This window comes from Schistocerca americana, chromosome 2, assembly GCF_021461395.2.
Source record: "Schistocerca americana isolate TAMUIC-IGC-003095 chromosome 2, iqSchAmer2.1, whole genome shotgun sequence".
NCBI lineage: Eukaryota > Metazoa > Arthropoda > Insecta > Orthoptera > Acrididae > Schistocerca > Schistocerca americana.
In genome coordinates, this window is record NC_060120.1 from 107,319,365 (window position 1) to 107,330,720 (window position 11,356).

Genomic DNA, 11,356 nt, shown 5'->3' on the forward strand with positions numbered 1-11,356 from the left:
CAGATGGTCCAATTTATAAGAAGGAAAAGAAGATACAGGAGTAAGTCCCTCAATCATTTATCTGACACTGAGGCCCATCAGAAATATGACCGACTACACCCCATGTGGAGGACATCTAAATTTGGTTCTGTTACATACGTTCTCCCTCCTCCTTACCCCAGCACAGCCCCCTCTCCGCCTCCCCAGTAGTCCCCTCACCTTCCATTCTGGGTGCCGTTGCCACTCCTGCGACCACTCCTCTTGGCTTCTTCCAGGCCAGAGGCCTGCTGCTGCAATTCGCCCCAAGGTCCGCAGTTCGCCTCAAGGTCGCCCAATCTCTCTCTTAGTTCTATATCGTGCAGAATCCCGCTCTCCCTCCATACCCTTCCCTCCTTGTCCTATGAAAGAAAGGAAGAAACAGGACAAGCCATGGCCCCTCCCCGTGCTCCTGGAGGTGCCCTCTCCCCCTTGCAATCGGAGTCTTGATATCTTATTTATAACCCTTTCAGGGCTTCCAGTGGCATTTCCATGCTGGTTCATACAGATGTTGTTAATACATGAATCTCCTTTTGTACCGTATTGGAAGCAGTTGCCTTTTGGCTCCACTTGGACTCTGTGGTCACGGTTTGCAATCTCTCTTCCCCCCCCCCCCCCCCCCCCCCCCTGACTGGCCAGCAACACTTGCAGCCCTGACTGCCCTCCTTCAGCAACTCCCCCCTCCTTTCCTCCTCCTTGGGGATTTTAATCCGCATCATCCTTCGTGGGGCAGTGCTTCCTCGTATAGTCAGGGGCTCCTCATTTATAAATTTTTGTGGACCATGACCTGTGCCTTTTTAATGATGGTTCACCTACTCATTTTAGTGCTACATATGGCACTTCCTGTACCTTTGATCTTTCCCTCCCTTGCCCTCCCCTTCTTCTACCATACATTGGTTGCCACACAGTGACCCCTGCAATAAACCATTTCCCATTAATTCTCCCCTTCCCACTCCTGACGGCCAGGTTACCCTGTTGGTCTTTTCCATTGTGCTGATTGGCCTCTATATACCTCCTAGGTTGTGTTTACACCTTCAGTGGCCTCTGTATACCAGCTAGGTCATGTTTACACTTTCATTGTCAGATTGATGAAGTCATTCGTGATCTGTCTGAGAAGATAATTCACACTGTCAGCATTACTGTTCCACCCTCAATGGGTTCTGTTCACCGCCAGCCAGTTCCATTGTCACCACCATCTGTGATTGTAGTTGCGCCCTGGCGGCACACATCCTCCATTGATCTTATTACCTTTAAATGTCTTCACACCAAAGCCCATTATTTAACCAGGCATGGCAAGTGGGAGTATGAGAGTACTTTGTCTGCTCCCTAGGTTCCAGAGATTGGCTTTGTCTGTGCTCCAGTGACGACAGCCTAATCTGTAGCATTTCCCGAGGTCTAGGTTTCTGTTGGCGAGTTGTATCAAGGGCTTTAGTTATTTCCTGAAAAGAGCTGTGCAGAACTTCGTACAATGATTTGTAATGTATTTTGACCCTGATGGCCATCATATGGACATCATCATTTGAGAATCAAGGTAGTAAAGAACTTGTTACACGTACTTTTTGTAAATTATGTTTATCTGTGTTGAATATGTGGGAGGCACTCTGCTGTACCCTGTAAAAACCTAAGTGGTTTGATTCAGATTTTGAGTGTTTTCATTTTTAGGTAATAAAAGTAATAATATCTTATTAGTCTAAAATTGTTCCTTATATTACACACTTTATTTGGCTGTATAGTAATAATCGGACCTTTTCTTCCAGGCATACCAGGCAGGCCTCCTTGGAAAGAATGCCTGTGGTTCAGGCTATGACTTTGATGTATTCATGCATCGTGGAGCTGGTGCTTACATTTGTGGTGAAGAAACTGCACTTATTGAATCACTGGAAGGAAAGCAGGGGAAGCCAAGGCTGAAACCACCATTTCCAGCCGATGTTGGAGTGTTTGGCTGCCCTACAACTGTTGCAAATGTTGAGACTGTGGCTGTTGCTCCGGTACGTAAAACAGAATTTCATGCATCCAATTATTCTATCCTTTGAATGTAACCTCAGTTTGGTGAAGTAGGGAAACTTAGATATTTTTAAAAATAACTTACAGATTCCAAGTTGGTGTAAAACTGAATTAATGATTCAATCCTTCTACGTATTTTTAATGTTAAGGATATTATGTGTTTCAATATATATGTAAACATTACGTGTCAATGAAGTGACAAAGAAAAAAAAAAAAGAGGTTAAAATCAATAACTCTCAGTATACTAATCCACATGAATAGAACAGTCAGCTACTGTTGGAATGTGTACAGCCCAACTTGTTCTGAATTCTAAACAGATTGTTCAAAAATGACATCTTTGTAGTCACAAAGCTGCCACCCTTTGGTTTGGTTCGCCTTAGAAACACACCAAAAATTTTGAGCTGAGCTTTGGTCTTGTCCAGGGCCAGTTAGAGAACATGTTTCCACACAAAGTGACATTCTATTTGATGTCCTCTCACACACTGATCCCTTGTATATTTTCACCTGCATCAGTTTTCACTACTAATGATGAAGATACATCCAGTATATAAATTTTTTACTGGGGCTCCTCCAGCTCCCCCTCGCCTTGATGTTGCAGGTAGCCATTGTGTGTCACTTATGTGTTAAACTGGCTCTGGTTTCATCTAATGTTGTAATCTGAAGAAAAAAAAAAGTCCGAAATAATTAATGTAGATTAATGAAATTTTGGGAATACATTTGCCTTCTTGAAACTCTGGGTCAGTGGCCAGCTGGCCACTGAATTCTGCTGGGCTGGCTGCCTGCACACTTCGCATTGCTGGCACAACCTCGTTACGTAAGCTGGCTGCAGCAGCCCCTGGCACCGTTCAGTGGCATCACGGTGGGGTTGCCCACTGCGTTGAGACACTGTCAGATGTGGAGGATTTTGGCAGGTGCAAATAGGAAGTGACCTGCCGCCCTTTGGGCAGAAGTCACCCTTGCTGTTGGAGATGACCTGGTGAGACCAGCTGCACCATGGCACCAAGTCTAGGGAGAAACTTAGTGCACAGAGCTGTTGGCCTGCCGTGGCCTCGAACCAGTGACCTCTGCTGGCAGATCCATGTAGGTCTTCATCCAGCGTAGCCATATTGTGCTGGTTTCTCTGGGAGACTCGCAACAATTCTATCACAGAACTGACCAGTATTATAGTTGGCAGCAGCGTGCTTGTTGTACATATGCACCACTACCAGTTAAGTATCTTAAAACACTACTGCCACTGTCTGTGGAAATCTGCGTTGCCCCTTGCTGCACTAGTCGGTGCAGTACTCCTGATTTCACTGTTCCAGCAAGCTAACCTGCCTCACAACATTCTTGTTGGACTTGCTGAATTGTTACAGTGACAATATTCTATGTTCCCCCACCATCAGTGCCGCTGCAGTTCACTGCTGAGGCTCTCACTAATATGCCCGTATATGGTTGTCACATTACAGAACAATAGATTAGTGCACCCATTTTAATTAAAACTTCTCACTACAGAGGAGAAATATATTCAGTTTTGTTGAATCTATGGATTTAATAAATTTTCATTTGTTTTCAGACCATTTGTAGAAGAGGAGGGTCATGGTTTGCTAGTTTTGGCAGACCCAGAAATTCTGGAACAAAGCTCTTCAACATCTCGGGTCATGTATGTAATCCATGCACAGTTGAGGAGGAGATGTCCATTCCTTTGAAGGAGCTTATTGAAATACATGCAGGTGGTGTCACAGGTGGATGGGATAATTTATTAGCTATTATACCCGGAGGCTCTTCTACACCTCTCATTCCAAAACAGTAAGTGCATTGTATAACTAAGTATCTTTCATAATTAATGCACCTTATAATCTTCATTTTATTCTGACAGAAATCCAATTTACTCGCTGAATCCTCACATTTCTTTGTCATATTTTCTAGTGTTAATGAAGGCTGGAAAATAACAATCAGTTGGCGTTGCCATTTATGAGCTCAGTAGCTGTTTGTAATCTTCCAAATTAAGACTGGCCATGTATTTGCTGAGTTCTTGCTGTTTTCAACTAGGACTAATTTGTTTCATATTCAGATGTGCCATGTAAGAGAGAAATCTCATGTAGCACGACTTTTAATTTGCACTTTGTGAACATTCTTTATCAAAACCTACCTTCATTATTCTTCTTTCTCTTCTTTTTCATGACCATATCTCCATGGAGTCCGCTTCACCAAATGTATCCGGTAGACCCGCTGATTCAGCGGCTCCAACGCCGTGGCAAGGATGTGATCTTTTGCTGGGTACCTGGCCACGTTGGAGTACAGGGCAACGACATGGTTGATAAAAGCTGCCAAGGAAGCATGTTGGGATGGTGCTGTCCATCAATGTTCCATCCCATTGCACGCCATTATCTCATTTTCTGACAGATGCATCATGTGTCAGTGGGAGACTGAATGGTTGCAGGTGTCGGACAACAGACTGCGGTCACTCAAACCGACCACAAAAGCTTGGCGGACTTAGTGTCAGCCTCGCTGCTGGGAAGGGGGTTTTGCTTATCAGACTGCATATCGGGCATAGCCCTTTCACACACAGCTTCCTCCTCTGGGGATAGGATCCACCTTTCTGTGAAGTTTGTGGCGTGCTGTTGTCAGTTCAGCATATTGTGGCTACGTGTGTCCTTTATATTGACAATAGGGCAGCCCTTCGTCTCGCTGGAGATCTGCACACTGTCCTCGCAGATGCCGATACCAGTGTTAACAGAGTGGTGAAATTTTGTGAACTATCAGGCCTCATCCCTAAACTGGTGGGGAAGGGCGGCAGACTTTAGTACGTTATATAAATTGCTCTGCATGTGGGGACAGCCTTCGTTCCCATCCATAAGATTTCATGTTGATTTTTCGTCAGCGCACTGGTGACAGTGATGTCGAGCGTTCTCTCCACCCGACTCATCATCATCATCACCACCCATGGAGTCAGCAAGCCTGAAAACAATATCCAGACTGGCCAGCGCATTGGCCCTTGTCATTAATCCACTGGGCAGATTCAATCCGGGGACAGTGCATGTTCCTGAAACCTGGAAGCAGTATCTTAACATGCAGCGTTATCATGGCAGTTGAAACGTACCTTCATTCGCCCTATTGAAAACTGAAATTAACATTTTATTTGAGTTTATAACCTGAAGCATAACTGTTGGTAAAAGTTTTATTTTGCCTGTTGGTGATATTGTTTTGGACGAATAAGGTTAAAATATCTATCTCTAAACAATATTGCAGTCTGTTTCATTTGTTTTTCACATTGAATATGTGCTTTCTTCTGTAGGTGTAATTTAATTTTCCATAATTGTGTAACATACTTCAAGAAATAACTCGGTTATTGCATAATATTAATTACAAAGGCTATTCTCTTTTTAACAGCAGTGCTTTTTTTAATGATAGTGCTTGTTCAGTGCCAAAAACACTTTCAATTTGAGGAAATTGAGTAGTAAAAATGATAAACTTAAGGAGGTAGTTCGTAGGTAAAATGATACTATATGTAAAATAAAAGATTTCAGTGTACCTAACAGTTGAATAATGCATCAGCAGACCTACTTTGTGAAGTACAAAGCATTGTCAAGAAATTCTGAGCAAATATGTGACATTGACATAATTTAATATTGAAAATACAAGTTAGAGTATGTTGCATCATATGGACAAACATCCTGAGGAATTTTATTGTTCATATTAAAAAAATAAAAAAATTGAATCATTGATATGGTCACTGCCCACTAAGAAAAGTTATCCAGTAGTAAAAGTAGGTTAAGTGCCAGATCACACTGTAGGTGGTAGTTTTCTTCAGATTGTTTCCAAATATGGAAACCACAAAATGTGACCTTTTTGCAGGTACCTTAACCACCAAAATTGACACGGGATTCATATCTATAAATTTGTAGTTTTTGAATGTAATGCGCGTGCGCACGCGCCATCCGCACATGTACAGACACAAGCAGACATGTGTAAAGGCAAAGAGTTTTGGCAGAGATGTCAGTCGAGGCGGAAGTACAGAGGCAAAGATGTTGTTCAGTGACAAGTGATGTACGAGGGGCGGCAACTTGAAATTAGCGGAGGTTGAGGCCAGGTGGGTAACGGGAAGAGAGGATATATTGAAGGGCAAGTTCCCATCTCCGGAGTTCTGATAGGTTGGTGTTAGTGGGAAGTATCCAGATAACCCGGACGGTGTAACGCTGTGCCAAGATGTGCTGGCCGTGCACCGAGGCATGTTTAGCCGCAGGGTGATCCTCATTACCAACAAACACTGCCTGCCTGTGTCCGTTCATGCGAATGGACAGTTTGTTGCTGGTCATTCCCACATAGAAGGCTTCACAGTGTAGGCAGGTCAGTTGGTAAATCACGTGGGTGCTTTCACACATGGCTCTGCCTTTGATCGTGTACACCTTCCGGGTTACAGGACTGGAGTAGGTGGTGGTGGGAGGGTGCGTGGGACAGGTTTTACACCGGAGGCGGTTACAAGGGTAGGAGCCAGAGGGTAGGGAAGGTGGTTTGGGGATTTCATAGGGATGAACCAAGAGGTTACGAAGGTTAGGTGGACGGCGGAAAGACACTCTTGCTGGAGTGGAGAGGATTTCGTAAAGGGTGGATCTCATTTCAGGGCAGGATTTGAGGAAGTCTTATCCCTGCTGGAGAGCCACATTCAGAGTCTGATACAGTCCCGGAAAGTATCCTGTCACAAGTGGGGTCACTTTTGGGGTTCTTCTGTGGGAGGTTCTGGGTTTGAGGGGATGAGGAAGTGTCTCTGGTTATTTGCTTCTGTACCAGGCTGGGAGGGTAGTTGCAGGATGCGAAAGCTGTTTTCAGGTTGTTGGTGTAATGGTTCAGGGATTCGGGATTGGAGCAGATTCGTTTGCCACGAAGACCTAAGCTGTAGGGAAGGGACTGTTTGATATGGAATGGGTGGCAGCTGTCATAAGGGAGGTACTGTTGCTTGTTGGTGGGTTTGATGTGAACGGATGTGTGAAGCTGGCCATTGGACAGGTGGAGGTCAATGTCGAGGAAAGTGGCATGGGATTTGGAATAGGACCAGGTGAATCTGATGGAACCAAAGGAGTTGAGGTTGGAGAGGAAATTCTTGAGTTCTTCTTCACTTTGAGTCCAGATCATGAAGATGTCATCAATAAATCTGTACCAAACTTTGGGATCTGGACTCAAAGTGAAGGTACTTCCCACTGACACCAACCTATCAGAACTCCAGAGATGGGAACTTGCCCTACAATATATCCTCTCTTCCCGTTACCCACCTGGCCTCAACCTCCGCTAATTTCAAGTTGCCGCCCCTCGTACATCACTTGTTATTCAACAACATCTTTGCCTCTGTACTTCCGCCTCCACTGACTTCTCTGCCCAAACTCTTTGCCTTTACACATGTCTGCTTGTGTCTGTATATGTGCGGATGGATGTGTGTGTGTGCGTGCGTGCGTGCGAGCAAGTGTATACCTGTCCCTTTTTCCCCCTAAGGTAAGTCTTTCTGCTCCCGGGATTGGAATGACTCCTTACCCTCTCCCTTAAAACACACATCCTTGTCTTTCCCTCTCCTTCCCTCTTTCCTGATGAAGCAATCGTGGTTTCCGAAAGCTTAATATTTGTGTGTGAATTTGTAGTTTTTGTTAGAGAGACAGTACATATTGGAGATTGATTTATCATGGTACATCATTATTTTTTTTTTTGAAATCTGACAAGATTAAACTTTTATGTAATCAAATTGAAAAATAACTTAACAAAGTTGTCAGCAGCCTGCTAATTTTCAGGTTCTTTCCGTATAATATTTTGCAGCCAAGAATGTACTGTGTAATTTTTTAAAACGTATTCTGGTTGATGTGCTGTGAAACCTTCACCCCCAGCCCCACTTTTCTTACACCATACACACACAGGCACACAGCAAGAGCCTCATTCCATTTTAATATTGAAGATGGTAATTTTACATCTAATAGTGGAACTTGAGAGAGTAGTGAATTGTCAGAAGTAGATCTCTTGGCTGATCAAAATAATTACTGTTGTTTGTATCCTTCATCCATCTTCCAGTTAGAGAGCTTAAATGTTATTTCTGTATAAAATCTCTATTTTTTTACGTGTGTCCCATAGCTACCTCATTAGTGAACAGGAAGGATGGCCTAATAATTTTATTCAAATGATAGCTGATTTGCAAGATCTTCTGACAATGGGAGATACGTGTGGAACTTATAGTGTAGGTAGGCCAATTTAAGTGGCAAAACTTATCAAAAGGAAATATTCTCCCGAGAAAGCTTTAAAATTGTATGAGAGAATTGCTGGCCATTATTTACTTTCAGCACAGATATGTGTACTGCCATTACACACACTTAAAAGTGCATACACCATCCTAGCTTATGGAACAAGTAGTTCCTTAATTGGGGAAGAGAGAGGGACAAATAGTAAAAGATTAAATACGAGTAACCTGCACTTTCTTTTTAGTTTATGTGCTTGTTTTGTAAATAGAAATGTCTTTCATATGTGTCTATTGGCAGTGTTGTTATCTCTCTTGACGATATGTGCTGGCCACCAATGTTGTGCCATAATTTTAAGAATTAGAATTTTGTGTACATTTCATCCAGGAAACTCAGTACCTCTTGCTATTTGCTGTTTATCAGTTTATGAGAAAGGATGACGACCTATGTCAATAGTAGTCTGTTTTGGCCTTCAATAACATTAGCTAGTCTGCATAATTGAGGCAGTTTATTGTTGCATAACATCTATATTTCTTTAGTCCTATAATGAGCACATAGAACGATTAGTAGCTTTAGTGTACTTATTCTTATTTTTCCAAAACTTTTTCATCCTTTTAGTTTGTATCTCTAATCATTTATTGCCCTAGCATTTTTGTGTTTGATTCATTACTTCAAACCGAACGAGGTGGCGCAGTGGTTAGCACACTGGACTCGCATTCGGGAGGACGACGGTTCAATCCCGTCTCCGGCCATCCTGATTTAGGTTTTCCGTGATTTCCCTAAATCGTTTCAGGCAAATGCCGGGATGGTTCCTTTGAAAGGGCACGGCCGATTTCCTTCCCAATCCTTCCCTAACCCGAGCTTGCGCTCCGTCTCTAATGACCTCGTTGTCGACGGGACGTTAAACACTAACCACCACCACCACCATTACTTCAATTGTTTTTCTGTCACTTAGTTTTTCCCCATGGAAGTGGTACTGGTGAAGGTTTTACACACACACACACACACACACACACACACACACACACACACACAATTTGTAGTTTCTTGGCTATTCATAGTTTCTTGTAAAATTATGTATTTATTATAATGCTGGAATTAATATTTGTTTGTTGCCTTTTTCAGTGTTTGTGAAGAGGCCATTATGGATTTTGATGGGCTAGTTGCCTGTCAGACCAGTTTAGGCACAGCAGCTATAATTGTAATGAATAAACAGACAGACATCGTTAAAGCAATTGCAAGATTGATAGAGTTTTACAAACATGAATCTTGTGGGCAGTGTACTCCATGCAGAGAAGGTATTAACTGGATGAATAAAATAATACATAGGTTCATAACTGGTAATGCTGAACCTGGTGAAATTGACATGCTTTGGGAACTGAGTAAGCAAATTGAAGGTCATACAATCTGTGCCTTGGGTGATGGTGCAGCTTGGCCAGTGCAGGTAAACATAACAAATACATCTATAATGATTATATGGTTACATAGCTTATATGAAATATCAAAGTAATATGTTTATTTCATTTTAGGGCTTGATTAGACATTTCCGACCAGAGTTAGAATCTAGAATGAAGAAGTTCAAGGAACAACAACCTGCTGCTGCAAGTAACTAACTATTTATTGTCAGCACAAATTAACTATTCTCCAGGATGCTGACGTTTATTGTGTGTAGTATAGTGTTGAGACTATGCTTGGAATGAATGAAGCACACAGTTAATTTATTCCTGTCTTGTAAAAAATGCTCTTTCGTGTTTTATTGTGTAAAATATAAAATCGTCACAAAATAGTGGTGAATTTTTGTGTGAACTGCTTGGCAGCAAGTAGCATGTAAGTTCTCAAGTCATTTGTTTATAGGACTGTTGTAACTGTATCGTTAAATATAAGTTAGTAGGCCCAAATCTCTCAAGAACAAAGCTATGTTCATTGTCTTTTCCCATATGAGTGTTATGCAGACTAATGTGAACAAATACAGGGGATATTTCTTTAGACTATTTTACAACCCATTGATTTTAAATACATTGTACTTGTTGTTTAGGGTGTTGTCAGTGATAGAAACATCAGATTACACAAAGCTGTGTCAGTTCCTTCGAATTCAATTGCACCATCCACTGCTTTGCGAAGAAATAAATGTTGTATATCATTTTCACCTTGCAATCAGCAAAATACATCCTATTTATGAGGCATGTTCAGAAAATAAGTACCTTTTTAGGAAAAAAAACCTCATAAAAACTTTTTTTTCTTCTCCAAACAAAAATTTATTTTCACGAGAAAGAGCCTCTCCTAAGCTATTTTTATAAACATTTGCCATCATTGTCCAGTCATTTTTCGCAGAGAAAAACCCACTTTTCTATACCCTCTTCGTAGGAAGATGCCACCAATGAAAACAGCAACTGCCGAGAATGTTTTTTGTTGTCATTGCTGTCAAGGGGCTTTCCTCCAAGATCACACTTGAAGTTCAAGAATATGTGGTAGTCAGAAGGTAAGAGTTCACGTCTGTACAGTGAGCACCCTGCTTCCAACCAAATTGTTGAATAAGGTGTTGAGTGACTCCAGCAGAATGGGGACATCCTTTGTCATGGAAGCAACACAATGCATTCCACACCTTTTGTTTTAAATTGTGCACCGAAGTATTCTCAGTGAAAACAATCAATTTTTTACAGTATAATGTAGTTGTATAGATAATAAGTTTATTCACCAAGAGGCAGAACACACATATGTAATGCCTAATTATAACCCAGTTTTATATGTGTGTTCTGCTGCTGCTGCTGCTTGATGAGGAGATTCTATTATCTATCCAATTATATATGTTGTCAAGTATTCTCAGTGTTTCATCATATCGTACTGCATTGATACTTTTGCCTCTGGAAAGGAACTGAACAAGTGGCGTGCCCTGTGTGTCCAAAACACAGTGCATATGACTTCTTGTGCTGACAACGGTGTTTTAAGTGTTTTGTTTTTTGGGAGATGTGCCTCCATTCAGTCAACTGTTGTGGTTCTGGAGTGACATCACAAACCCAAGATTCATCACCGGTCACAATTCTGCTTAAAAATTCATCTCCCTCATTGCTGTATTGGGTAAGAAATATCACATCCATAAGCATGTTTGGAACCCAATGGGAACACAGCTTGAGAAAATTTGTGACTAT

The 11,356-nt window shown here is 41.9% G+C and overlaps 1 protein-coding gene across 1 annotated transcript in view; it reads left to right on the top strand.

Moving 5' to 3' along the window:
* LOC124594577 (NADH dehydrogenase [ubiquinone] flavoprotein 1, mitochondrial) overlaps positions 1–10,196 on the top strand; it is a 42,164-nt gene extending 31,968 nt beyond the window's left edge. Inside the window, exons 6-9 of the mRNA XM_047132948.1 lie at positions 1,773–2,003; positions 3,575–3,807; positions 9,336–9,654; positions 9,740–10,196. Coding sequence (XP_046988904.1) covers positions 1,773–2,003; positions 3,575–3,807; positions 9,336–9,654; positions 9,740–9,823 — 867 coding nt within the window. The 3' untranslated portion in view covers positions 9,824–10,196. The remainder of the gene's footprint in view (positions 1–1,772; positions 2,004–3,574; positions 3,808–9,335; positions 9,655–9,739) is intronic.
* Positions 10,197–11,356: the final 1,160 nt, after the last annotated feature.